At 45.2% G+C, this 27991-nt stretch overlaps 2 protein-coding genes across 4 annotated transcripts in view; both read left to right on the plus strand.

Annotated features, from left to right (window-relative positions):
- aff3 (AF4/FMR2 family, member 3) overlaps positions 1 to 2229 on the plus strand; it is a gene marked incomplete at its 5' end in the record, with an annotated part of 31113 nt that extends 28884 nt beyond the window's left edge. The window contains 3 exons of the mRNA XM_080838258.1: positions 42 to 91; positions 212 to 399; positions 787 to 2229. Of these exons, the coding sequence (XP_080694384.1) occupies positions 42 to 91; positions 212 to 399; positions 787 to 908 (360 nt within the window). The 3' untranslated portion in view covers positions 909 to 2229. The remainder of the gene's footprint in view (positions 1 to 41; positions 92 to 211; positions 400 to 786) is intronic.
- Positions 2230 to 3425: 1196 nt separating this feature from the next.
- On the plus strand, positions 3426 to 27991 carry mphosph8 (M-phase phosphoprotein 8). Of its 3 annotated transcripts, none has more exons than XM_080839460.1 (15): positions 3426 to 3639; positions 13524 to 13727; positions 14635 to 14691; positions 15213 to 16313; positions 16809 to 16899; positions 18025 to 18351; positions 18810 to 18932; positions 19410 to 19498; positions 19831 to 19971; positions 20584 to 20670; positions 22113 to 22267; positions 22596 to 22753; positions 24048 to 24166; positions 24601 to 24684; positions 25789 to 27991. In XM_080839460.1, exons 1-15 carry the CDS (start codon positions 3535 to 3537, stop codon positions 25828 to 25830), a joined length of 2883 nt encoding a protein of 960 aa, XP_080695586.1. In that variant the 5' UTR covers positions 3426 to 3534; the 3' UTR covers positions 25831 to 27991. The 3 variants fall into 3 exon arrangements, with proteins under 3 accessions (XP_080695586.1, XP_080695587.1, XP_080695588.1); XM_080839461.1 differs by having other exon boundaries at positions 13524 to 13673; XM_080839462.1 differs by lacking the exon at positions 14635 to 14691 and having other exon boundaries at positions 13524 to 13673.

A 27991-nucleotide genomic window follows, 5' to 3' on the forward strand; every position in this document is an offset into this window, starting at 1 on the left:
AAAACTAAAGCTTTCTCCTTCCCGTCGTGTGTTCCTAACAGAGTTCTCCAAAGGTCCCTCATAACCCAGCTACAGAAAGTGATTCTGTAAAGTAAGCACTCCTCGTGATTATTCAAAAAACATTAAATCATTGAAAAGTATGGATTTCAGACATCTTAAATTACTTTTTTCTTTGTGTGTGTGTGTGTGTGTGTGTGTGTGTGACTCATAGGGGCTCCATGCTTCCCTCGCCAACTCGAGCTCCTCTGGGAAGCCATGCTGGCAGCTCCACCTCTCCTTTCGTCACCATTCCCCAGCGCATCCACCAGATGGCAGCAAACCACCTCAACATCACCAACAGTGTGCTGTACAGCTACGAGTACTGGGAAGTCGCCGACAGCCTGGCCAAGGAAAACAAGGGTGAGCCCTCTAGTCAGTGGGGGTTTTGAGTGTAGAATCACACCATACTTCAACTGCCCTGTCAGAAAAACAACCCTGTGCCTTTAAAAGCGGTCACAGTCAGAGCTCAGAGGTGACTGATTTGACGAGAGGTTTTGGGATTACACTTAAGAATGTAAAGTCAGACGGCTGATTAGATATTGGCTGTGTTGACTTCACTTACCTTGCTGGCCCTGTGTGACTTTAATGTATTTGCCTCATGTACAGAAGCTACCTCTCATTTGCCAGTGGATTGCAGATTTTGTCATCATTCAAAAAATGAATCTTGTTTGTATGTTTATCCTAGTCTCACATTTCCTAATTGTTACTACCTTTTCTTTTCTCTTTTCTTTTCTTTTTTTACAACAGAGTTCTTTAACTACCTGAACAATCTCACCGGCCCCTTGACCCTCCACAGCAGTATGGCTCACATTGTTCAGTACACTCGCCAAGGACTACAGTGGATTCGCATCAGCGCTAACCTGTCCTAGCATTCTGACCCGAGGCTCTCTCTCTCTCTTCCTCTTAATCCAATAATTCTGCCTTTACGATGTCCAAGAACTCTGTCTTTACCCAATGCCAAATAATACATCTGTCGCGGACAAGGAAGAGTCTGGGAAACCCAACCCACAGACCGGCCTGAGACTGAGCTTCAAAGCCAAAACATTTTATTATCCTTCTCTTGTTCCAGACAACTGCTTTTGCCTTTGTTTAATCTGCACTTATCACTGAAGGGGCCCAAGCTTCCAATGAAGTCTACGAGGCCAGGTCTTTAAAGCTCCTTCTGTTAAAGTCTGCAATCTGTCTCTGTACTCGGAGCCAAGGCCAGCTCCTTGCCAAAGCATGTCCCAGGGTGGACTCCCCTCTCTCTCTCTCTCTCTCTCTCTCTCTCTCTCTCACACACACATTCTCTTTCTTTTTCTCTCGCTCTCTTGTTCTCGCTCTCCTGCTTTCACTCAAGTGCACCTAAATCAGGATCACACCGCCTAAGTCACACAGTCCACTGCCCCGCTCAGTCAACCAAGTGCTCTCGCAAGGAACTTAGTTGCCTTTTCTGGATCCCTTTAGCCTCCCAGGGCAAACAGCACTGTGTATTACACGCATAACTAATTTTCAGGGACTACTGTTTACTGTTCTCAAAGTGTGGGGAGGAAAAAAGGGATTGGGTGTCTGTAACTGCAACACTTCCCCTCAAAGATGGCGGAAAGTTATTGGAGCCGCGTGGTAAAGCAAGTTCCTTGTTGAAGAACCGTGCAGCAGGAAGAAACTAGCTGTTCCCCATAGCCCTGTACAAAGGCTAAACTGCAAGATTGCAGCTTTATTTGACTGTCCACTGCTTTGCCAAATGTGCCACATATTGTTTGTAAACATGTGGTGAAAAGGTCATATGAGAGGATATGCATGAGTAAGGATGTCTTTCTTCTACATAATTGTGGCATCTGTTTGTGGTTAACACATTCCTGTAGTTGCCCGTGGAAAAAGGAAATTAGGGTTTAGCACACAGTGCCCTGAAGTGACCCAACAGTCACACCCAGTGGTTTGCAATCCAAGTGCAGTTATCAAAAAGACAATGAGAAATTTGAATGTGAATAATCTGTTTTTGTTTTCTACATCTTTGATTTTGTACACGTTTTTGTTGTGCAATATGTCAGGTTTTGTATTTGTCAAGACAAATAAAATGTCAGAGATTGCCTGTAGATACAATTGGTATTTTCTTCCTGAGTAGTCAGCGTATTCATTTGTTTTTCCATCTATGCAAAGACTATTTATAGAATTGTAATACGTTGTTATTAAAGTTTTTTTTTTTCAACAGAGACGTTGTGAATTTGTGATTTTTCTGCATTCCATTACATTTCCGTGTATCTAAAAATCCACTTAAGATATTTTGGCCAGTACATTTAACGTGTCAAATTGTCTCTGAAGACATCGCATCGGCGGTGTAAGTCTGCCTCCCAGTGGATAGCTGCAGCAGGACCACTATGTTTACATGACATGAACTGTTGTAGATGCTACAGTTGATAGAGTCCAAAAAGTGGAAGTACGTAAATGAGTGTTATCTACCGCTACCTTTTAGTCGATGTTCATTATTAAATGTTTAGTCTGAATAATTCTACACATTAGAAGACCTATATAATAATAACACCTATGAAGAATTGTTTGTTATGCACAGGAAAATACTTTGCATTCATTGTGCTATTGGGCTGGGGACTTCCCACAGCGTCCAATACCCTCACTGTCACATGCAAGTACTCATAGCCAACAACCTAACCTAACAATTGAAACAACTACCCAACCATAGATCCCGAGGAGCAGGGTACAACAACACACAACTGATGACCGCATGTTGTAGACGGGATCCGTAAAGGCCCTCCTTTCACAGTAGCCAGCAACATGCGTTAAAGTAGGTCCACGCCACTTCCAGAAGGTTCAACAGTGGTGTTTGGCCACACCCCCTTCAAATTCATGGATGAGGACACATGCCACTAGTACTAAACACAACTCAAGTTACACCTCGACAAGATTTCACAATTCTTAGTGTTGGTCAAAGTTATTTAACTACCCCCATATATTACATTAATAATAAATACACACAACTCCCATGGCGTTTATGTTTGTAATGCGCAAAAGACGACACGAACAGTGGTGCAAGGTCATACATTGCTGCCAGGAAAGACGATAATTCAGCTTTAGTAGTTGTATTATGTAGCTTTTGCTCAGCAAATGTTTTCTTTTAACCGAGCTACTATTGGAGTATTGTTGACTGTAGGGAACATAGGTCCCCTCGAGTTAATTTGATACTATTTCAATGCATTCCCACTGGCAGGCACGAGTGTGTGTGTGTGTGTGTGTGTTTCATGCTATTGGTTCAAAATCCAGTATGTCATCGCAGGCCTTGATATGATTGGTCTCCACAAGGTTGTTGGCCAATTGCATGCTGTCTATCACAGTCTTGTCAGCCGACCGCCTAGACTCGCCATAGTACTTTTGCAAGGACTAGCAAAACACACCGTCGCGTAGCTCAGTCGTTGGGAAAGTGGACTGGCTCGATATCCGGCGGCAAGTGTGTAAACCAAGGGAGGTGCGTGGACTTGCAAATTGGTTCTTGCTTCGGTCGAGATGGCTTCTGAAGCTGAGAAACCCGAGGTCGGAGACAGCGAGCAAGACGAAGAGGTTGAAGATGTGTACGAAGTGGAGAGAATTATTGACATGCGAGTGGAGGAGGTGAGTAAAGGGAGGGGGGTGTTGGCAAGCCGCTCAGGAACCTTTGCTAGCCGTGTGAGCTAGTTAGCTAGCTAGCCAGTCTGCTAGCATGTGGACTTTGGAGAGTTCTTACAGAACTGATGGGGGTTTTCCCGACACACTGCGGTGTAAGGGACTTACCCAAGAACGTTGCAAATGTTGCCTGCTCTGCTTAAAGTGCGGGTTAATGCATGCCTTAACTTAAGTTGATATTAGTTAGCTAGAGAGACTAGCCGTATCACGATTCCTCCTTGGGTGCCCAGGCCAAGGATAAATTGTTGTACTCTCCTCCGATGGACCTCATCTAACGTTAGTTTTTTACTAAGCTAGTTGGATATGCAGCTAGCTAGCAGGCAAGACTGAGACTCACTGCATGTGCGAGCTGGTGGTTGTTATCATATAGTGGTCAAAACTTAAACAAGCACTTTATCGCTTGCATGATCGGCGGCTGGGCAAATGTTGCGCTTGTTAAGACTGTTGCTTTTCCATAGACCCCATGCTAACTGGCTAAAATGCGCTAGTTGAATAGAACATTATTCAGTTCGCTGGACAGCCATTGCAGATCCACCTGCGAAATGCCTGAACAGCAAGGATAGTGAGCGATGTTGTCGTTTTTGGTGTACACATACTGCTACAACAGTTGTCGGCACCGACTTGTATATTGTTAATTTTGTATCAGTTAGGTTGACGTCTTATAGTACGAGTTGGTGTTTACGAGTTAAGTTATCCATAAACGCGTCCTGGTGGCGTGTTTACTTTGAGAGTTTACCGGCTGTGCGGGCAGCCTTTGGTACATTAGTCATTGGGCGAAGTTTCTAGAAATAGAATCAACAAAAGTATAGTCGCCAAGGTATTTTTTTAAATATTAAACCCACATTGGTTTTTTTTATACCCTTCTCATAATCGAATTAATTTGTAGAACAAAAATAGTAGGCTGACTCTATCGCTAAAGATAACCTAAACATGGTGTACCTATATTCTTTAGGGCTAACTGGCCCGTGAAGTTGTGTTCTCTTCTATTTAGTGGACATTGGCAGATACACGAATTTGCAGTTGATATCCAATCCAATACACTATAGACATCGCTGTCATAGTGTGAACTTTTATAATTTGTGTACACCGTGTCAGGTTTGGTGCACTTTGCAGTGTCATGCAATGCTTAACTTTTTCTTGCATGCCTGCCTCTTCGCTTTAGCCTAAATAACACCCCCTATCTGATTTAATATGTTTCTGACATGCCCACCCCCCTCCCCACTGACTTGAATAGCTGTCCTGTCTCTTACCCTGCAGTCTTTACCTGCTGTACCTGTTGCTAAGCACCCAAGGGCTACTCAGTGTCAGTGTCAGTGTTTTGTTTTTATAATCTGAACAGGGACTGGGGATCTTATGTATTCAAATTTATGTCATGGAAATTCAGGATCAAAGCATCCATTCCCATCCGCCCTAACACAGTAGTCGGTAGCAGTAGAATAGATTGGGGCTCAGAGGTGCCCAACATGAGGTCTGCCAGGAGTTGAGCCGAAGGCACATATCTGAACTGTGTCTACGGTTGCTCCAAGGCATGGCAGAACGGGCTCAGAGAACCTGTTTTGTCTTTTGTTTGTGTGTGTTTGTGTGCAAAGCACTCTTACTTTCAGACTGGCAGTGTTGACTTTTTGATAACAGGTGCAGCCTTGAAGCCTCAGGGAGACTTTCCTGAGGCAGGGAGGAGGCACTGTCTAGGCACACCTCACCTCCGGCCCCCCTCTCCACCACACTTCCTCCCAGAGTCCCTCTGCTTCAAGTATCTGCTGGGAAACAAACAGATGGCACGTCTATCGTCTTATGGGAGTCGATGGAAGCGTCGTGCCCTACACACACACACACACACACACACACAGCTCAGAGATGCGGCTGCGGTAGCTGGGAAACTGTTATGCCCACAGAGTGTTTTTTAAAGCTGCGGCTTCTGCATTTTTTAAGTGCAGGGGATTTGTTTGCTTGTTCGCGTACCGGCTGCTGGCAAATGTACAAAGGGATCGAGGAAGTTGGGTAGGAGGAGATGGTTACTGTCTCACTGTGCTCTCTGGCTTAGTGAAGGTAGATGACGGATGTTTGTGTGTGTTTTTTTTCCCGTGTGTGTGTGTGTGGTTGTCACAGAAGAGGCTCAGCTGTGGTTATGGTGAAAGTTCCATTTTGGTGTGTGTGTACTTGGGAGGGGTTAGAGTTATTTAGGAGTGATTGAGTAGACTCTCTGATTTATCTCCTACCTGATCATGTCCTCAATGCAAAGCTGAAGGAAAATTGGAGGAGGGCAATGAAGCAAGACAAAACGGAGTCCGAAAAAAAGAAAGATAGAAGTAGAGGGGATGAGGAAGGGACCAAACAGGAGAAGGAGGGCAGGTCTGCCCCCACAGGGATAGAGGTAGAGCGCAGATAAAGGACAGAACAGGAGAGACCGAGAGAGAGAAAGAAAGTAAGGAGAAAGGCCATATGAGCGAGTGAGAGGCCAGTGTGAGAGTCCAGACAGAGACTGTGTGTGTGTGTGTGATGAGGGTGTTGTTTGACTGTGTAGTGTAGTGTGTGTAGTGTGAGAGGCAGACAGAGACTCTGTGTGTGTGTGGTCAGATTTGAGCGGTTCCTTCACTCAGAGGAGGGGGACCACATGCTGCTCTGGGTGTGGTTCAAGCACTGTATGAGGAGCTGTGTGCTTTCAAACTTTGCATGATAGCCTGGTAAACACACGTACACACACACACACACACACGCACGCACACGCACACAGACACACACACACACACTCTCTCTCGCTGTTTAAGTCATGCACTCTGAAGCACCACTCTCCTACAAGAGTCATTGAACTTTGTGTCTGGATTTCGTCTCCCAAATGTCACTGTGCAGTATTGGATTTGAGGTCAGAGTGTGTGTGTGTGTGTGTGTGTGTGTGTGTGTGTGTGTGTGTCTGTGTGTGTGTGTGTGTGTGAGAGACGGCTGTGTGTGGGACAGAGTACAGACAGAGAGAGAGAGAGTGTGTGTGTGTGTGAGCGTGCATGGCTCGCTGTATGTTCCTCAGCCAAGGCCGCAGTTGCCTTCACATTTCACATGACTGAGTCATTTTGCCGTTCTCACAGGGCTTTCCATGTATTGGAAGATCTCCCGTGCTCCCCTTGTGCTGCATTTGTGATTGCTGGCTGTGTGCTGTGGAAGGGGCGGTTTTCATTCTCTCATTTTTTTTCCTCCGTCGCCTGTGTGTGTGCGTGTGCATCCGTGTGTGATTTGTCATTATCAAACATTCCCTCTTCTTCCCTGCTCTGTCTCATTCTGGTGAAGGACTTGTTCATTAGCATTTGTTAGCACTAGCCCTGGTTAATGGTTCCTGTCTGAACTGTTGTTGCGCTTGTGTGCTAATGTTGTTTGTGTAAGTAGCCATACAATAAAACAGAAACAAACAGACACACTTGTTATCGTAAGTAAATAAAGTAAGAATTTATTTATATAGCACATTCCGACAAGAGTTGCAGTTCAAAGTGCTTTACATAATATCAATACAAGCAAGCGGCAAGAGAAATACATATAAAAATAAATAATGATCAACATCGTATCAGAACCTGATGTTCGGATAGGCTTCTTAGATTACTAAAATCAGGATAAATGGTATAAAAGTAATAGTAATAAAACCCTTCTGAAATAGTAAATATAGTGAAAGTTACAGTTAGTATCAACCCCACAGAAAATGTATAAAATGCTTTGGTAATTAGTTAACATTATTGAAGCCTCACTACATTCTTGCTGATGCGCTACAGTGGCCTCATACTCCCAAACAGTTAGTTACAGTCCAAGCTATCGCTTACTTATTACACACACTCTCTTCCTCTCTGTGTCTCTCTCCCTCTCTCGCTCTCTGTCTCTCTTCTTCTTACTCTCTCTCTCTCGCCCGCTCCGTCACCCTTTCCTGCTCAGTATCTCTCTCCCTGTGTTACTCTCCTTCCTCTTTACCATTTCCTTATCTTCATGACCAACCTTTCCTCCTCCTCTCCCCGTGTCTGTGTGTCTGTGTGTTAGTAAGTACATCCGTGTGAGAGTGAAAGGCCTCCCTCATAATGCCAGGGCTGTGTTGTCCCAGTAGCCTTCAGTTGTGTGGGAGAGGGAGGGCATAGGAGAAGGGGGGGTTGGGTGTGTGTGTGTGTGTGTGTGTGTGTGTGTGTGTGTGATGAGGGTGTTGTTTGACTCGGTGGCTGAAATCAGAGATGGAGCTGCTGGCGGTCCGCCATCCACTGCCATTCACAGTTCAACTGAGTGGGTCTAGAGACACCCCCACTCCTATCTCTCTTTGTCTTCCTCACTCACTCACGCACACGCTCTCACTCACACACACACACACACTCTCAATCACCCACTCCTGTCTCTCTGTCTTTCTCACTAACACACACTCACTCTCTCTCGCTCTCTTGTCTCACACAGACACACGCACACATTCTCTCTGGTGCAAACATAGACCGTCACAAAAGTACAAATTCTCTCCAATATAAATCCACACAGTTTGTCTCTTGTTTACAAATGCATCCACACACACACACACACACACACACACACACACACACACACACACACACACATACTCTTTCTCTCTAATACAGATGCATGCCCACACTAAATGCCCCAGAGTGTGCATGTGCTCAGTTTTTCTGGAAGTTTTTCCTTCTTCGTTTCTTCTTCTACTCACCACACACCCCGTCCAACTCTGCAGCCAGACACAAACAGACACTATCACCCCCCTCCGGCTCACCTTTGGTCACAGAGCAGAAGCCTCTCCTCTGGCACATACCTTAATGGAGTTGTCTGACTTAAACACTCATTAACTCCCAGGGTAAATGCATTCCACTTGAAACTAATCTAAAACTCCAACTACTCCTACGCGAGACACAAACATGTGCGTGCACACAAACACGCACAGATACACACACACACACACACACACACACACTCTCTTTCTCATTTATTCCCACACAGATGCGCAATAATACACTCACACTCACAAACAGACATATTAACACACACACACACACACACACACGTACACACACACACAATAACACACACACAATAACACACACACTCACACTCACACAATAACACCAGACTCCCTGACTCATCCACTCACTCCCAGTATCCTCCTCATCCTTCTGCAAGCATTAACAGCAGCTGACAGGCACGCCAGGTCAGGCCGCACCGCTGACTGCACGCTCTGCTAGTGTGGGAAGATAAGGCCCGGCTATCCCAGTGTTTGTTTACTTTTGAAGTCTAAAGCTCCGTTTGACTGGCCACAGTTCAGGGCTGGAGGCCAATCAATGGGACCTGATTTGCTTTATCATAATAAAGTGGTGCCTGTTTGGAAAGGGCTCAGACCCGCAGGTTTAGCGGCTTTGCTTGAAACAAAGAGCCCATATGAAGACAAACGGCATGCCTGACTAAGAGCAGGCCACACTAATCAGTTTTAGTGCCTGCTGGGGTGTGTCTGCTCTGTCTTTAGAAAGGTGTGTGTGTGTGTGTGGGGGGGCGTGCAGTTGAATGCTTATTTTGTGTGTGCGTGTGCATGTGAATGCATATTTGTGTGTGCGTTTGCATGTGAATGCATATTTGTCTGCATGCGTGTACATGTGAACGCATATTTGTGTGTGTGTGCGTCTGCATATGAATGCATATTTGTGTGTGTGTGTGTTTGTGCGCCTGTGCGCCCCGTATGCACGTGTGCATTTACAAGCACAAGCTGGGCGACAGCACAGTGTTGTGCATACACGTTGCACACACCTACATATTCATATATACTTGCACTCTCGCAGTCATAATCATACACTATGAAGCCAGCACAGTCACACACATGTGTGCAGTACAGAAACAAATGGCACAGGTCACACACATACTCTCTCTCTCTCTCTCACTCACACACACACACACACTCACTCATTTGCAAACATGAACACACACACACACTCTCATTTGCAAACATGAACACACACACACTCTCATTTACAAACATGAGCGCACACACACACACACTCTCTCATTTACAAACATGATCACACACACACACACACACAGACACTCTCCTTTACAAACATGAACACACACACACACACACACACTCCTTTACAAACATGAACACACACATTTGCCACCTGCAGAGGACAATGTGCCTGATGGGTAGGAAGCAAAGGACAAAGGCTAGGCTCAGGGGGCCTGGGGAGCCAATCAGTGAGCAGCCCAGTTGACCAGGTTTCAGCATGTTCACAGCCACGCCTTCGTCACCTAAAGAAAACAAACAAACAACAACAACACTACAACGATAACAGCAGCAGCACAAATCAACACATAAATGAATCAAATGGTAATTTCCTATTTCATTGACATCCCATTATTTCTTTCAGGATTATTTAAACTCCATGAGAAGTAATTTAACCATTATCTAGCTGATGTTACAGTCCCCCTAATTTACCTTGACGCACACTTGCAACTTCCAACTGTTTCCCGAGAGAGAGAGAGAGAGAGAGAGAGAGAGAGAGGAGAGAGAGAGAGAGAGAGAGAGAGAGAGAGAGAGAGAGAGAGAGAGAGAGAGAGAGAGAGAGAGAGAGAGAGAGAGAGAGAGAGAGAGAGAGAGAGAGAGAGAGAGAGAGAGAGCGAGAGAGCGAGAGAGCGAGAGAGCGAGAGAGAGAGAGAATTAATCTCTTCAGCGGAGAGAGTGGTTGAGAGCTGGAGGAGGGAGGGAGGGGGGGGTGGAGTGGAGTGGAAAATGCAATGAGAGTGGAGTGGAAAATGCAATGAGAGTGCAGTGAGGGTAAGGTGGATGAAGTGAGTGAAGGGATGCGTGCTGTGAGTGACATTGGGGGAGGGGTGGGGGGTGGAGAGGGGATATATGCAAAGGGCTGGGAGGAAGAAACACAGAGGTGACCGGGTGGGTCACCTCTGGGCAGAGATTGACGTGTGTGTGTGTGTCTGCCATAAAGGAAATGTTTGTGCTGAGTGTGTATGTGTTTGTGTGTATCTGCCGTAAAGAAAATGTTCTGCTGAGTGTGTTTACAGTGTTTCCCACATATTGACGAGACTATGGCGCACCGCCATAGTCTAATTTCGGCCGCCATAGTCTCTGCGTGCACAGTTTTTTTTTTTTTTTGCTCAGACGAAGTTCGTGTCGCTCTCATTGGGATTGCATGAGAGCACGAAGTTCGGCTGTCTGCCTGCGACTGTGCCGAAAACAAAACACTGTTGAGATATGTTAGTGTTTCCCCTACCATTGAATAAGGGGGTGCCCCGCCCCCCAACGGCACCCCCCCTGAAAGATCAAGTTAACTTTGCTCAATTTAATTTTCTATAAAGCGCCAGATCACAACGGAAGTCAGTTAAGGATACCTTTCCTATAGAACAGGTCTATACTCTATAGCTTGTTATTTTATTAAACACAATAAATAGCTTTGTGTTATTTATCTTATTTGCACAACGGCATGTAATTTTTGTCACTAGATGATCGCGAGTTTACAATTGTCCTCTGCGGACTTCTGCCCCGATGCGCACACGTTACTTTCTGTTTGAAGATAAGATAGCAGTTAGTAGTTGCCGGCCATCTAAACCATCTAAAATGCATATTTTGCTCGCAATATATTTGGAAATACAGTCAAAAAGCTGTCCGATTTGAATGGGGGTATTTATTCATGTGTATTTTGTCATTACTCGATCTTGAGAGATGTCTTCAAGTAACGTTAATGTTCCAAAGTGAAACATTCTAATGTGTGCACCCAGTTTCAGAAAGTTACTAGCTAGACTAGCGGTAGCTAGCTACTGAAAGAATGCCATGGATCCAGCAAAGCGTAGAGCTAAACGAATGTATGAATATGAACACCGGGCCTTCTTGCCTGAATGGGAGGAATTATTTGCGGAGCGAAATGGAAAACCCCTTTGCTTAATATGCAGACGTCACGGTCGCATTTTAAAGCCTTGAACTTGGATGCTAACATAGCCCAGGAGTTCCTAAAAGCAGAGCTGGGCAAGCACAAGGTACATTCTTTGATACATCAGTCAGACTCGGCTAAGTACTCTGAAACGGTCACGTTGGCATCGTATCAGGTGTCATGGAATATTGCTCGATCAAAAAAGTAATATAGTGAGGGAGAGTTTGAAAATTGAACAGAGGATATCTGACATTAACTATAATGAGCACCTTTAGACCATTATAGTCTTCAATATGTTTATTTTTGTGCCATATTTTAAATCTACATTTGTTAATTTCTCTTCCTAAAACAAAGGGAGGCAACTGCTGATATCAAGCTCTTCTCCAGGCACAGTCTGTTTCTCTGCTTTGTTTTGATCAGTCATTGCAGAGAAGGAGGCCTCACATTAATATGTGGAGGCAAAGTGTAGTAGCTGTTCCTAAGCTTTCTCTCCCGGGTCAGGGTGCTCTTGCTTCACACAAATCCCAAACAAAATCTCAGCAGATGTCTTCAATATGTTTATATTTGTGCCATATTTTAAATCTCAATTTGTTAATTTATCTTCCTAAAACCCACTAGAGGACACTATTTAAAAGGTTATTTTTTAAAAAAAAATCTTATGGGGGAGCATGCCCCCAGACCCCCCTAGTTTTGTTGGGTCACAGGAAAAATAATAGGTTTTATGTAGGGGCTTATCCCCCTCAAAAGTGGGAAGCTCCCGCGAAATCAGGAATTAAAGGGCCAAAAAAACATCCCCCCCCCCCCCCAAAGTGGTAAACCGGTAAACATGCGCCCACCGCGCGTCCCCCCCACCCCCGGACATGTGCGCCCCCCCCCCCCCCCCCCCCCCCCCCCATAGTCTCCAAAATTTCTGTGGGAAACACTGGTTTATGTACTAAACACACACAACACACACACACACACACACACACACACACACACACACACACACACAGAAAGCCTCACAGTATGAGTGGAGCACAAGCACAAAGAGGCTTGCAGAAAGACTGTGTTCCTCCAGCTTAATAACAATAATCAACATGAGAATGAAAGCATCCGCTGCTGGTGTGAATACACCCATTGAATCTGCTGTCCAGTACACTGAGATACACACACAGCTGGGAAACCACTCACTCATGCTGCCTCAATCCACAGGCTTACATAACCCATTACTCAGACTTAAGGCAAATATTGTCTGGATAGTGAGGATTTCTAGAGCTTAGGGATTGTACGACAGTGTGCCGTCTTTTGAGTGTGAGGGGTCGTGTGTGTGTGTGTGTGTGTGTGTGTGTGTGTGTGTGTGTGTGTGTGTGTGTGTGTGTGTGTGTGTGTGTGTGTGTGTGTGTGTGTGTGTGTGTTTTTCCGTGACCATACATTTTGCTGCAGCAGCAAATGCTTGCCTGTGTGTGTGTGTCCCCGAGCCGCCTTGAGTGGCCTTTGTCCTTGCAGGACAGGGTCCCAGATGCACCAAGCAGATCACATTCTCTCCGAAGATCCATTGGAAACCACTCAGTGTACAATCACACCCCCCTCCCCCATTTACCACAGCACAGCAAAGTCCGTAGAGAACCCTTTGACTCTCTGTGGGAGTGTGGAAATACAAGATAAGATGATGCTATGCACACACACACACACACACACACACACACCTGTGTCTTTGTTTTCACAGGTGTGTGTCTGTTTTTTTGTGTACTGAAAGTTTCCAGTGGGTTGCAAATGGGTGTCTCCGCCCATTCATAAGATGGGGAAAAGGTGTTTGATCACAGATGAGTTGTATGGTTGTGTTTGTTTCATTGTGTTGTGTGTCTGTCTCTCAGTGGATACAAATTGATTTTCACTTCCACACTGTGGGAAACCTGTTGCCCCCCCATCCACACTCTCTGTGACCTTTGACCTTTGAACCTGCAGGGCGAGGTGCTGTACCGCGTGCGCTGGAAGAATTATACAGCGGACGAAGACACCTGGGAGCCCGAGGCCCACCTGGAGGACTGCCGAGAGGTGCTGACGGCCTACAAGAAGGTCCTGGCTGAGAACAAGCCCAAGAAGGAACCGAGCGTGGTGAGTGGCCAGGACAGGGCACCGGTGACGGAATCGCGGCATGTAGCTGTGACGGTAAAAACACCAACTGGGTTTCATTACTACGATTTGGGTTGAAACCCATGCCAGACTTGTGTGAAAGACTTGTCTGGGAGTTTTCAAGAAATATACGAGAAAATCGATTTAGATGAAGGCTTTAGCAGGCGTAGGAATTGCTAGAAATAATGGTTTCCGGACATTAAAAAAATAGAGGGGGGAAAAACTGGAAAAGCATCTGAAGATGTAAGTGTGTTTGGCATTTTCTGGAACAGAAGGTGTAATTATCAAACCACTATAATATAAATCACATTTTAATGTGTCCGGAAAATAGCTTTTTGGAAAAAATATAGAATTCAGAAATGATTTCATTTGACGTCATTTGGCCTGGAAGAGTGTTGACATTTAGAAAGTATTTTTCTTTTGGGGGGAGGGGAAATAATATTGCAGATTGTGACCTGTAAAACAAGACAATTGAATACTGGAGGACCTATAGTACAAAAGAACACATCTGGAAAATCATTCGATTAAAATCAAGTCTGTCCGGGACGGCTTCAACCACAGTTCCAGGATCTGCGTCTGATGCTATTAGTAGGCCACTGCATCATCAGCACCAAAAGAACAAACAAACAAACAAACAAAAACAAATAAAACCAATCAAATGTAACAGAAGCAGCCCCAGGTTAATTCACCCCAGCTTTATCATCTTAAAAACAGATGGAAGGAAATAGCAGCCATGGAAAAACAGGGGAAAAAAATTACGAAATTTGAATCTTAGTGAAATCTGTCTGGCTTGCCCCTCGCGCTTTGCTTAGCGTAGCGCGGCACATTCTGCTTGAGTGAATGGCTGAGTGCATGAACAGTGATTTAGCCAAACCTGAAGCCCCATATCCCCCCTGAGTCCGTCGTCATTTTTGCTGACGCTCTTACATTTATACTACCTCAGACCCCTTGCAGCGATGATAGTTCAAGGCCCACCGCTGCTCCACCCCCCCAAGGCCAGGTAATGCATGTCTATGACTATTTGGGTTCTTTGGGTGGGGATGCTCACATGCCCCACAGTAGCAAGGTGGTGTCATGATAATCAAGCGGTGATATTGTGTTACTGATTTAATTTAATGGTGTTGTAGAGTTGAACGTACTGTGGTGTGCTGATGTATGTAGGGTAATGTAGTACCCTTTGTGATCGATGTTTTGGAGTTAAACCAAGCAGAAGTTGCTGTGATGTGTGGTAGGTTGTTGGTAGATGTTTTTTAGTAGTCTTGTGGTAATAGACTGTCATTCCTATTTAGTACATGTACAATAAAATAACCCACACTTGATACCATCTACCTTTTATATTGAAAGGCTTAGGAAAATCTTGTGATGCTGTGTTGTGTGGGTATATATTGTTCCTGTTTTTACCACCTCTTTGGGTTCCAAGTTTTTCTCTGTCAGTGTTCTTGTGGCTGCTATAAATGCACTCTGACATTAAGTCTGACAGGAAGTCTTTGTTTTGTCCATTTGTTTTCCTCCCCCGGGAAGCTGCCAACGAAGAGTGACCTCTTCAATGCCGACTCGGACACCAGCGATGACAACGTACCCGTCAGCGCGCCCATCAAAAAGAAGAAAAAGAAGAAGAAGGACGAGGAGGAGGACGAACTTCTCGTGAACGAGAAGAAAAAAAAGAAGAAGAAAAAATGGAAGGAGGAGAAACCTCTCCCGGCGCCGGAGACTGACGAGGGGGAAGATGAGGAGGCCAGAGACTCGCCCCGTGCAGCGAGTCCGCCATCACAGCACCGCAAGGACCACAAAGCCCCCGAGAGCAAGCGGAGGCTGCAGGAGTCAGACGATTCGGACACCCCGGTCATAACCAAGAAGCACAAGAAGGACGGCAAGGCCAAAGATGGTGGCGGCAGCGGAGGAAAGATGAAGAAGGAGAGCGCGGAGGACGCGGGGAGGAAGAAGAAGAAAAAGAAGGCCAGGAAGAGCCTGGAGTCATCAGAGGACGAAGGCACCAACAGCGAGGTCACCACAGAGACGCAGTCACTCACCAACGAGGACACGGCGGATAGTCATGGAGACGCAAAGGGGAAGCCGCTGGACAAGGACCGGGAGCGCGCGCACCAAAAGTCAGAGAGCGGAGTGGCTGCAGAGGTCCGGGGCAAGCAGCAGCCGCAGCAGCAGCAGAAGAAGAGCAAGACGGAGCTGAAGCTGAAGGGCCTGAAGGAGCTCATGCTGGACAAGAAGCCCAAAAAACCTGAGGGGTCCAGCGCCGCGGCTGCATTCAAGGACAAACTCAAGAGCCTGACCAGCGGCGCCAAGAGCCACAAGTCGCCCCGAGGCGGCAGCGGCAACAATGAAGACCTCGAGGCCAAGGCCAGGGGGAAAGGGCAGGAGCCTGTCGCAGCCCCCATTCCTCAGAGAGTGCCCTCTTCATCCGCGTCATCAACATCGTCCTCGGCCTCCATGGGCACAGGCCGGGGCAAGGAGGAGGAGGGCAGAGAGGAGGCGGCAGCGGGCGGGGACAAGGACAAGGACCGCAACGCCTCCAACCTTTTTGAGGAGTTCCTGCTCAACTGCGAGGCCAAGGACCGGGTGCCACGGCGGCAGGGACTACACACGGGTGCCGTTGGCCCGGAGAAGGTACGGTAACGGTTCCCCCCCAAATCTCAATCCTGCACCTTGTTGCTTCAAGCAAACCTGATCACCTGATGATGAACAGGGTTGATTTACTAAATGAGTTGTGTTCAGTTAATCAAAAGTCCCAGAACGAGCAAATAGTGCAGCTGTCATGCAGCATTCTTAAAAACAGAATTCAAGTTTAGGAAGCAGATCTACTCTGTAAGGCTCGTTTCATGTCAACTCTTGTTAATCAGGTCAGAAAAGTCTCAGCCTCAGACAGACAGATAGAGGGAGAGAGGAGGAAGAGTGGGAGGAGGAGGAGGAGGAGAAGGAGGAGGAAGATGAAGAAGGGAGATGAAGAGAACTGGGTTTGTGCTTAAATGAAGAGCTCTTCACTACTGCATTCCTCTCCTCCTTCTCTTTCTCTCTCTACCTCCCACCCCCCCCCCCTCTCTCTCTGCTTCAGCTTGTTCAGCACTATCTCTAAGGTCATGTTTGTTCTTGTTGCTATGGCAGGCTGTGGCCAAATCGGACAAGAAGGCAAGGCCCATGAAGGAGTCCCCCGCCCAGCGGCCAGATGCTGACAAGGCAGACAAGTCCAAAGATGGTGAGGAAGCAGAGGAAGCCAGCCAAGCTGTGTGTCTCTGTGTCTGTCTCTCTCTGTGTGTCTGTCTCTGCCTATCTCTGTGTGTCTCTGTCTCTGTGTTTGTCTCGCTCTGTGTCTCTGTGTGTTAACACGGCTCTGTGTTAGCACTGCTCACATAGTTTATACACAACTCATCCAAACATGTGGCATTCCTTAAGGCGCTGTTCACATTCCACATATTTTTTGTTTCTACAAATGCCAGGCGCAACGCTTATATTCCAAAGTGTAAGTGTAAAAAAAGAATGTCAGGTGGTAATTGGCTGTGCGTTGCTATGATATGCTAGTCATTTAGCTCACTGATATGGAGCAGACAGGGAGCTAAGCAACACAACCACAGAACTTAAACTATTTTTTAACTTAAAGCGTCTCAATGTGCGTTAACCGGTTGTAAAAATAATCTAGAATATGGATGGAATGTTAAATTAATGCCCTCTTGTTGTCTGTTCTTTGATGGAGAGTTCCTATTCTCTTTTCCTGTCTAGGAACAGAATATTGTATTATTATATTATATATAATTAAGCAATATAGTGGGAGTGGGGTAGGTAAGGGATAATCCCACGGGTGGGGTTCGGCCGTAGCCACCGAGGCCGGAGGTAATTAACATTTCAACACTAAGTTATTGATTTAAAAATGGTTTATTTCGCCATTGTTTCTCCACAAAAAAAAAAAGTTCCATTGTCAACGTCTTGGTTTGGAATTATAAAAATTTGAATCAACAATTATCATCAATGCGCTATAGAATATTCCATCGCGGAGTGATTTATTATTAGCTGTGAAAAGTCCCCGTTGGGTTGTTCTTGGATTATCCATGGCATGGAACGTCTCTCGTCCAATCAGAAACAGCTAACTAACGCGATAGAACCCAATTGTTTTCTAATATATATTATATTCTCTTGTTGATGTAAGTCCCAAAGTCATGTTCTGCCCTCTCCCTCTTCCACTCTGTCCTCTGTTTCTCTTTTCTGTTTATCGCTACATCCTCTTTTCTTTTTTTCCATTCGGCTGTTGTTGACCTACTTTACCGCCGCTGTAATGGATGTAATTGGTCATCCTCCTGGACTCATTGCCTCTGTTCATCCGTGTCAGCGTCACGTTCCGGACAAAGCCCCATGACCCCGGAGTCGGAGGCTGCCATGGAGGCTTTAGACCAGAGGGAGGAGGCCCCAGCAAGGTCAAAGGCCGACGAGCGCAAGGAGCGGGCGGCGACCGAGGAGGAGGAAAGGCGGCGGAAGGACCGGTTAGAGGACAGGCGGACGGCGTCCGAGACGCCGGGGTCCACCGACGGTGCTGACGAGGCCAGCCGGTGGAGAGAGCGGAGGAGGAAGAGGCAGGACAGCGAGACACGGCCTGGCATGGCCTCCGAAGACAATCAGGAAACGCACGATTCCCTGGGTGGGCCAGACAAAACGCCTGGTAAAGTTTGTTTGTTTTTTTGTTGCTTTATTAAGGATAAAGACAGAAGAGCAGGGGAAATGGTGTTTTGGTTTTATTGATGCATCCCATAATAGTCTTATTATGTGTTCAAATTAGCATCTTAAATGCCTATTAAAACAAATAGAGACTGTGTTGGGTGAAAGCACACCTGCTAAGGAGCAGGAGTTATAAAGCTCAGTAGTGATGGGCAGGGTAGGGTAATGGAGCAGGTGTTATAAAGCCCAGTAGTGATGGGCAGAGTAGGGTAATGGAGCAGGCATAGGGTCTCTGGTTTTTCAGTGTTTCTCATGGCATTCTATTCTTATTCCAAAATAGTAGTTGACCAATCTTAAACGCTAGCTATGTTTAAAAATACCTGATACCAACTCTAAATGTTTAATGATTCTTTAACCTCTCTGTGTGTGTGTGTGTGTGTGTGTGTGTGTGATGGTGCATAGATCGGGGTCAGGCCTCTCTGAACCTCGGAGTGGATATCAAGCTGGACTGGATGACACTGGAGGACTTTCAGAAACACTTGAACGGGGAGGATGAGATCCTCTCTGCAGAACCAATATCTCCTAGTGAGTGCTAAACACACACGCTCACACACTCACTTTTGTTCTCACACACACACACATACACACTCTTGCTAGCACTCCCTCTCTCTCTGATACACTATCACACACACACACACAAACACACACAGTGCTGCAGTAACACTCGTACTAAATCCCATGCAGCATGGGTGGTTTTTCTTTATTGGTTACCTGTTATCCTGAACCATGCTGTTCATCAGATGTCTGAGTCGGACCACACCGGCTTCAGGCTGCCGCGTTAAACAACATTCACCGCCTCCAAATTTCTCTTTCTTCCTTTTTTTCTTGTTCTTCCCCTTCCCTCTATTTGTCTGCTCCTTCCTCTCTCTCTCATACACACACCATCTTTCCCCCCAACGTTAAACGGAATTATTTATTTTCTGACTTTTGCTTTTACATTCCTTCTTGATATTTCTCTCTCTCTCTCTCTCTCTCTCTCTCCTCTCTCTCTCTCTTATTCAGGTGAACTGCGTGAGGCAGTGAAGAGTGGAGATTACATGGCTGTGAAACTTGCTGTTGCTTCTAATGTGGACTACAATCTGGATCAGGAGGTGTGTGCTGCATATTATTCCGCAGAATGCAGTCTAGCTCACAGTGAAGCGCTTTGTTCTGTGAAGTACACACATTAATAAAAATCCCCCAAAACATTAAAGCATTCCTCGCAAGACAAAAAAAAAAATGTAATGTGCATTCCTCTCTGTCAGTGCAGAAGTGCAGTAAGGGTAAGAATCCCAGCTCCAACCCAGAAGAGAGTGGTGTATAATTTCAGTGTCCCCTGATGTATTCGTAGGGCCGGGAGTCTGTGATGTGGTGTGGCGGTGTGTGGTTATGGCGGTGGTCATGAATGTGTATTTGATGGTGATGACTCTGCTGCCCCCTGCAGGACTCTAGCGGTATGTCCTTGATGATGCTGGCGGCGGCGGGGGGTCATGATGACATCCTGCGGCTGCTCATCAAGAAGGGCGTGAAGGTCAACGGCCGGCAGAAGAACGGCTCCACGGCGCTGATGCACGCTGCCGAGAAGGTACGTCAATCCGACACTCACCACTCCCTCACCGCTCTCCAAACAAAGCCGTTTCTCACGGCTAAATGGAAGCTATTAACCTGAGCAGTAAAATTTGATGGGCAGAGGGTCCTCAGAGAACAGAAGTTAGTGTGTTAGAACCAGACACACGTACACTGTATGTGTCCAAAATGGATCCAATACTAGGCATACTATATTGGTTGCAATATAATTGGAACTAAATACAAATATTCTTCGGAGACTTGACGTAGACCTCCTCCATATTTTATTTGCAGTTTTTTGCCAAAGCCAAGTCAACATATAATTCTCAGCCATCTGTTGCTCAACTGGTTGTGCATGCGGTTGGAATCCCTGTTGTGAAGCGCAAATGTGAAGGCAAATATCTCGCTGGTTGCAGTCGCCTCAGATGGAAGTCGGGTGACAAAGCTGTAATTTTCTTATGGTACTCTGGTCTATACCGCTGTGTTGCCACACGCTCTGGCACCCTGGAGGTTTCACTACTCGCTGCTGTTTCCGCGGTTACCGCGTCATGCCAGTTGGTCCAGACACAGACACTCCTCTGACGGGTCCCACGCGGCCTCTCTTTTTTTTTTTCTTCCTCTCTGTGTGCAGAACTTCCTCACCACGGTGGCCATTCTCCTGGAGGCCGGTTGCCACGTGAACACACAGACGATAGGCGGAGAGACAGCGCTGATGAAGGTGAGGAAGAGGATGATTACAACCAACGGATGAGTGTTGTGCAAAATGGGACAAAACAGGAATAAACTTCCTAATATTAGTGTCTTTCTTTCTATTTAATCATCTATACATCTGTCTGTCTATCTGTCTCTCTCTCTCTTTCTCACTGTCTCTGTTTTATTCTCTCTGTCTCTCTCTCATTCTCTCTATCTGTCTCTATATCTACAGTATCTGTCTTTCTCTATCTGTCTCTCTCTCATTCTCTTTGTCTCTCTCTCATTCTCTCTGTCTGTCTTTATATCTATCTGTCTTTCTCTATCTGTCTGTCTATCTGTCTCTCTCTCTCTTTCTCACTGTCTCTGTTTTTTTCTCTCTGTCTCTCTTTCTCTGTCTCTCTCTCATTCTCTCTATCTGTCACTATATCTACAGTATCTGTCTTTCTCTATCTGTCTCTCTCTCATTCTCTTTGTCTTTCTCTCATTCTCTCTGTCTGTCTTAATATCTATCTGTCTTTCTCTATCTGTCTCTCTCTCTCATTCTCTATCTGTCTCTCTCTCTCATTCTCTCTATCTGTCTCTATATCTATCTGTCTTTCTCTATCTGTCTCTCTCTCATTCTCTTTGTCTCTCTCTCATTCTCTCTGTCTGTCTTTATATCTATCTGTCTTTCTCTATCTGTCTGTCTATCTGTCTCTCTCGCTCTTTCTCACTGTCTCTGTTTTTTTCTCTCTGTCTCTCTCTCATTCTCTCTATCTGTCTCTATATCTACAGTATCTGTCTTTCTCTATCTGTCTCTCTCTCATTCTCTCTGTCTGTCTTAATATCTATCTGTCTTTCTCTATCTGTCTCTCTCTCTCATTCTCTATCTGTCTCTCTCTCTCATTCTCTCTATCTGTCTCTATATCTATCTGTCTTTCTCTATCTGTCTCTCTCTCATTCTCACTGTCTCTGTCATTCTCTCTATCTGTCTCTATATCTATCTGTCTGTCTCTATCTGTCTCTCTCGTTCTCTCTATCTGTCTATATCTATCTGTCTGTCTCTATCTGTCTCTCTCTCATTCTCTATCTGTCTCTCTCTCTCTCATTCTCTCTATCTGTCTCTATATCTATCTGTCTGTCTCTATCTGTCTCTCTCATTCTCACTGTCTCCGTCATTCTCTCTATCTGTCTCCATCTCATTTCCTCTATAAGTCTCTCTCTATCTCATAAAAACTCTCTTTCTCGCATATATTGTGTAACACAGGCACATTGTACTCTGAAGTCCTAGTAATACTTTAATGTCATAAATAATGATGCAGGCTGCTAAAATAACCAGTTCTGTGCCTCAGGTCTAGAGGTACTGATTATTGCACCTGTTGCCTTAGATTGTCAACAAGGATGAATGTATTTCCTGTATGACCACATTTGAAAGCAAAACACTTCAGTAAGATATCATTGCTAATAAAAATGTCCCTTGGCCGGTAGGCGTGTAAGCGTGGCAACGCAGACGTAGTGCGCCTCCTACTGGAGTACGGTGCAGACTGCAACATCCTGTCCAAGCACAAGAACACAGCCATGCACTTCGCCAAGATCAGCAACAGCCAGGTGGTGTACGACCTCATCAAAGACCACATCAACACGTGAGTTATGAGCTTGTCTTGGACTAGACCGAAAAGGAGTATTGTTTAGGGTTCTCACAGTGATGGGGGATGGGGGAGCTGGATGGAGATCATAATTCAGCCGTTTCTTCATGGTGTCATTGAGCTTCAGAAATGCAGTGTGCATTTCTAATCATACTTAATCTTAAACACGGTCTGATTACACATTTGAATACCTAGATTTTGGAAATGATTTAATCTGAGACTGACTAATTCATGTAATTAATTAAATAGGGGATTGTTATAGTGTGGAAGGTTTCTCACCTATTCTCTTTCTCTATCAAACACACACACACACACACACTCACAGGTTGTCAACGGTAGCGGAGGAGACAATCCGGGCGTACTTTGAGGCGCGTTTGGCCTTGCTGGAGCCAGTGTTCCCCCTGGCCTGCCACAGGCTGTGCGAAGGACCAGACTTCTCTGTGGACTTCAACTACAAACCCCCTGCACACAACCCTGGAGAAGGTACACACGCACGCACGCACGCACAAACAAATAAACAAACAAACAAACGCAAACGAACAAGCTTAGCGCGGATGCAAAGTTATCTCACCAAGGAGGTTTCATGAGTTTATGAGACCAAACACATAATTACTGAGTTCTATCACTGGTCCAAGCAGAGACATGAAATTAACACCTTAACACTTCATTTTCACTTACTCTTCTGTTGTCAGTGTGATCTATATACACACACACACACACACCAGGCCAAGTGCCGCAGGGGAACAAGAGGGGGCTTTGTTTAAGTTTTATCAGCCCTATAGAAAAATAGCAAAAACAAAAAAAACATTGGCTGAGATACAAGTGTCATAGAGTTGACAGTACGGTAATGAAACACCTTTTGAAGTTTTCCCCCATTAAATATTTGAAGCTTGTTATCTGATCCAGCTCTGCTCCCACTGCACAAACAGCATTCAGACATGGTTCTGAAACATAGTTATTGCAGAACCATAGACAGTGCTGTTTGGTGTGCGTTGTCAAGTGATTTATTTATCCAATTTGAATCTAACTGCTGTTAAGTTTGCTAGCTGGTATTGATCTAAAATGGAAAGAAAACGCTTATGAAAAATGTTTGACTGTTTGAGTTTAGTAACTTAAAATGAGAGCCAAATCATGTTTTGGCTGAAGCAATCCTTTAACCTACCATAAAGATTGCCTGATGTTCCAGTCAACCGATTTCTTTTCAAACGTGGCTTGTTTCGCAGTGCAGTCTTTGTCCCATTATCGAATGTTCCAGGCGCTCTCATTCACATCTGTTTATGTCAATAGATGCTTAGAAAATGAACTGCTTCTACTTATGGAACACGGCATGGCACACTCGATGGTGGCACAACTTTCTTGAGTCTGTATAACATGATGGAGAATACTACAGCCTCCCCTGGATAGATCGTTCATAAATTAAAATCTTGTAGTCCTACGTTCTGAGTGCTTGGATTCCCTAAATTGTGCAAGGACATTTGGTTTAATACTGGCTCCACCACTGCAACGGTCTTGTGCTGTTATTCAGTTTTTCAGAGGCTAGTGCACGGTTAAATCAATGAAACTCATTTAACCTATTTTAGATGTTTACCTGGCAATCATGGCCATGATATGAAATAGGAAAATTTTGAGTCCGTCGCACAAACACATGGAAAAGGTGAGGTAGGGAATTATATCTACTCAAAGCCGGGCGCGCACACACACACACACACACACACACACACACACACACACACACAATTCATACTGTTCGGTGTTTCCTGGTTTGTCATTGGATCAGGCATCCTGCTCTTCATCTTCCATGCCAACTTCCTGAGCGAGATCACGGCCAGGCTGTGCGGCCCCTGCAGCGTCCACGCAGTTGTCCTCAACGACAAGTTCCAGCTGCCCATCTTCCTGGTAGGTCTCCGCCCTATGTGACGTCACATTATGTTTTGTTACACACCATGGCTACATTTTTATCTGGTGAGATGCTAATTTGTTGGCTTGTGCACTTAGTGTTGGTCGGGGCAAGGGTAGATCTGTCACCTAGGATTGCGCGTTTACAAATATTGACGTGGTTCTCTTGCACCTTGACCAGTTGAAGACGTTTCACCAAAGTCCTGGGAATATTTTTTTCTTTATGTCGGCATCTGCATAAATCCATATTCGCTCCCTTGAACTCCCCGACCCCCCACACAGTCACATGTAACCACCAGCAGATCCAAGAATTTACTTGAGGTGCTGCGTGTTATCCAAAGATTGCTGGGGGGGAGGAAAACAAAACACATGAGAGAACTTAACTATGTTGAAATTACTGACAAGTGACATGTTGTGTTTGCTGCCCCCTGCAGGACAGTCACTTCATCTACTCCTTCAGTCCGGTGCCTGGATCCAACAAACTTTTCATCAGGCTGGCCGAGGCCCCAACCGCTAAGGCAAGTCGGGTGGGGGCTGAATGTGCTAAACACAGCCATAGAGCATCTGGGTGTTTAACAGATATAGCTCTCTGTTGCAAAGTTGGTTTCCATTCTGATGCATACACTTAAAGCATTCATAAATAGTACAGGGCTGGATTAGATGGAGAAAGGTCTGTCTGGGTAAGTCATTGAGTACATACAGAGGCAAGGGTAAGATGTCTCAATCAATTATAGAGAGCTGCTTTGCCTCTGTAGTCATGGATACCTATGGCATGGATAACTTGATACTCCTGCGCACCTTCTATTCTTAGACTGTGTAGCTATGTTATCCAATCGTTATGTACACCTTCAGTGATTGTAGAACGAAGACCACCTATGTGAGCATTAAGGATGTGATGTGTATGATTTAGGGAGATATATTAGCAGAATGGAATATAGTATTTAGAATTATGCTTTCATTGTATCTGTATCTGTATCTGTAACTGTAACTTGTAGCTATGAATAGTTGTGCTTTGGTTAGCTCAGACCGAGCCCTTTATATCTACATAGGAGCGTCTCGCTACCACAGAGGCCGCCATGTTGCTCCTGTGAATTATGAGTCTCCATCAGCAAATGAAAATGAGACTTGCACTCGAGGGTAGGGTCTGGGGGAGATGGGCTGCCCATTTCATGATGTAGACAAGTCCCAAACCATTGACCCACGTCAGCATCTGCCTTATGAGGTCCAGGATGATTTTAAAAACACAAACGGCCATTTGCAACCAATAAAATGCAGATATTTTTTTATAATAATGTGAATTTTGTCAATAATAGCACCAGCATTGATGCGTTTTATCAAACGGCAGCCATATCATTTAGTTTGCAGCTCAAAGAGTCACATTCAAGGTGCAGTCACACTTAAAACATAGAAACTTACCTAAGCCATTGATCTCAAGTGATATAGTGCATTCACATGGATAACAATAATGTCACCCTTGAGGGCCTTCAAATTTTCGTTCTCTTTTTTTCTGAAATGATACCTTACTGCTATGCTAATATAAGTTTAAGGGAACGAACTGTAATGACCCCTGACTTTAATGATCCTGAATGAACCCTAAATGAAGATGCGTTGTTTCTCCACAGGTCAAGCTCCTTATCTCTGCGTACAGAGTCCAGCTGAAGTGACGAGGTTCAGTGAACATCATCCATATCATCAGTCCAGAGGAGCTGAATGAAATGCTTCAGAACTTGCTTACACACACACACACACACACACACACACACTCTCTCTCTGAAACATCCCCCCTCTCGCACATATGCTGACAGAGATACACAGAAACACACCGATGCAGGCAAAGTAACTTGCGTGTGTGCGAGCAAACCTGCAGTTGTGCAGTCACTCAAAAAGGAGCGCACTGGTGTCCGCACACAACGTGAATTCATTTCTGTTTCAGTTGGTTTGCATCCGGTCCAGGGGACACCTGAAATCCAGTGGTCCAAACGGCGTAGCCTGACCTTTCCTGAAAGAGGAGTGTCTCTTTTTTGTCTGTTTTTTTTTTTTTTGGTTTGATAGTTTTTCTTTTTTGGCGCGTAGCAGTGTAATGTGTGTGTGAGAGCACCGTCCCAAATAACGCAAACACACACACTTTCAAAGAACTGCTACCGACATTCTTCTTCACCCCAAGGCCAATACACCCCTTATCCCAGGGGTGTGTGTGTGTGTTTGAGGGAGGGAGAGAGAGAGCAAGAGAGAGCAAGAGCGCAAGAGCCTGTTTTAAGTTTTATACCTGAAGGTCATTTGTAAATCTTGTTTGTTTGTATATTTCTGTCCTCAATAGAATAATTTATCAGCAGATTTAAGTTGGCCTCCGGATGGTTTGATCTCATCCCATTTTATTCTGGGACCTGCTGTGTGTGTGTGTGTGTGTGTGTGTGTGTGTGTGTGTGTTAGAAGTATGTTTCTGAACGTTTCTGTGTTGTGCACACCCAAGAGTGGTGGCGATAATCACAGCAGAAGAAAAGTAAAACTCTCTTGCCCCAACGCTGGGTTGTGGAGGGACCTGCGCTCTGGTCTTTTTGGGGGGGTTTGGTTTTAACCAACCCACCAGAGTTTCTATCACGTTTTGAGTGTGTCCGTTTGTTTTTAAATCCTCCTCCTTAGGCCTTCCTCTACAGGTACATGCATGAAGCTTCAGGTGTGTCCCTCGTGAGTGCTGTACTGAGATCCCCCCTAAGCAGAGAATAGACATTGTTGTGTGTGTGTGTGTGTGTGTGTGTGTGTGTGTGTGTGTGTGTGTGTGTGTGTGTGTGTGTGTGTGTGTGTGTGTGTGTGTGTGTGTGTGTGTGTACAGACAGACTCAGTCAGATGTGCATCACCTTAAGGGCTACAACGTGCCTGCCTTGGGAAGCAGTGTGACACGTTTCTCTCGTTCCCGGGGGTCGAGTGAGGAGCAATTGTCTGTCGCCATCTGCAGTAGCACTCTAAAGGCTTTGTAGAGGAAAGTTAGCTGTTCCTGTCCTCTCTTTCTGCTACTGTAAAACGTCCAGGAAGTCATGGTTGGACATTTACAGCAGGGCCTTTCATACTTTGTACATGTTTGAAACGGCAATGGAGAGATCTTTTCTTCTTCTTCGTTGTGTCTGTCAATCTGTTCAGTTAACCTGGTCACGCAGAAACACAATTTTTTTCTTTTTTTAAATAGCTGCTACAAGGTAATTTTTACTGTTCCGAGGCCATTTGTGTTGTTGTTGTTGTTGATGACTGCATTGTTTAGTTATTTGCATGTCCTAGTCAAAACACATATGAAACAGTTCCATAATGGATGTCACATCAGCCATGATACACAAATTAGTATCGTAACATGACTTAAAAGAGGATGAGTAACATTGCTTGTTGTGTGCAGAATATCACTTTTTTTTTTTTCTTGTCTTGGGTTGAGTTTTTTCCTAAAATGGTTTGTCTCCAAATGTGTGGCCTCGAGTGAAGATGGGTGCGAGTGTTAATGAGTGTGTGTGTTTGTGTGTGTGTGGTGCACTTGTGCTTTGTTTTCTCCTTCTCTGCCTCCTGTGAAGCCGGACACACCCTAAATCAGGGGCTTACCTTGTCTCTGGAGAAAAATATATATAAAAAAATAAACTGTACATATGTTTCCATAGCAAAGAGTAAACCCTCTGCTTTTTTTTGTTTGATTTGTGACCGTTAAGCAGATGTGTATTTAAGATGTTTTAGTTTTTGACTTGACCTTACTCAAAAAAGCCATTATATTGACAATTTCAAAATGGCCTCACATGTATATTTCCTGACATTAAAATGTCACTGACTTTAAAAGAACTTTTTTCAAAATCC

Source organism: Sprattus sprattus (genome assembly GCF_963457725.1).
Source record: "Sprattus sprattus genome assembly, chromosome: 5".
Taxonomy (NCBI): Eukaryota; Metazoa; Chordata; class Actinopteri; order Clupeiformes; family Clupeidae; genus Sprattus; species Sprattus sprattus.

Excerpts from the sequence above, each read along its gene's own strand:
- mphosph8 (XM_080839460.1), top strand. The coding sequence starts at position 3,535 with ATGGCTTCTGAAGCTGAGAAACCCGAGGTCGGAGACAGCGAGCAAGAC. Across the intron at positions 16,900-18,024 it reads GGCAGACAAGTCCAAAGATG|CGTCACGTTCCGGACAAAGC; the intron begins GTGAGGAAGCAG and ends CATCCGTGTCAG. Across the intron at positions 18,352-18,809 it reads TGGGCCAGACAAAACGCCTG|ATCGGGGTCAGGCCTCTCTG; the intron begins GTAAAGTTTGTT and ends GATGGTGCATAG.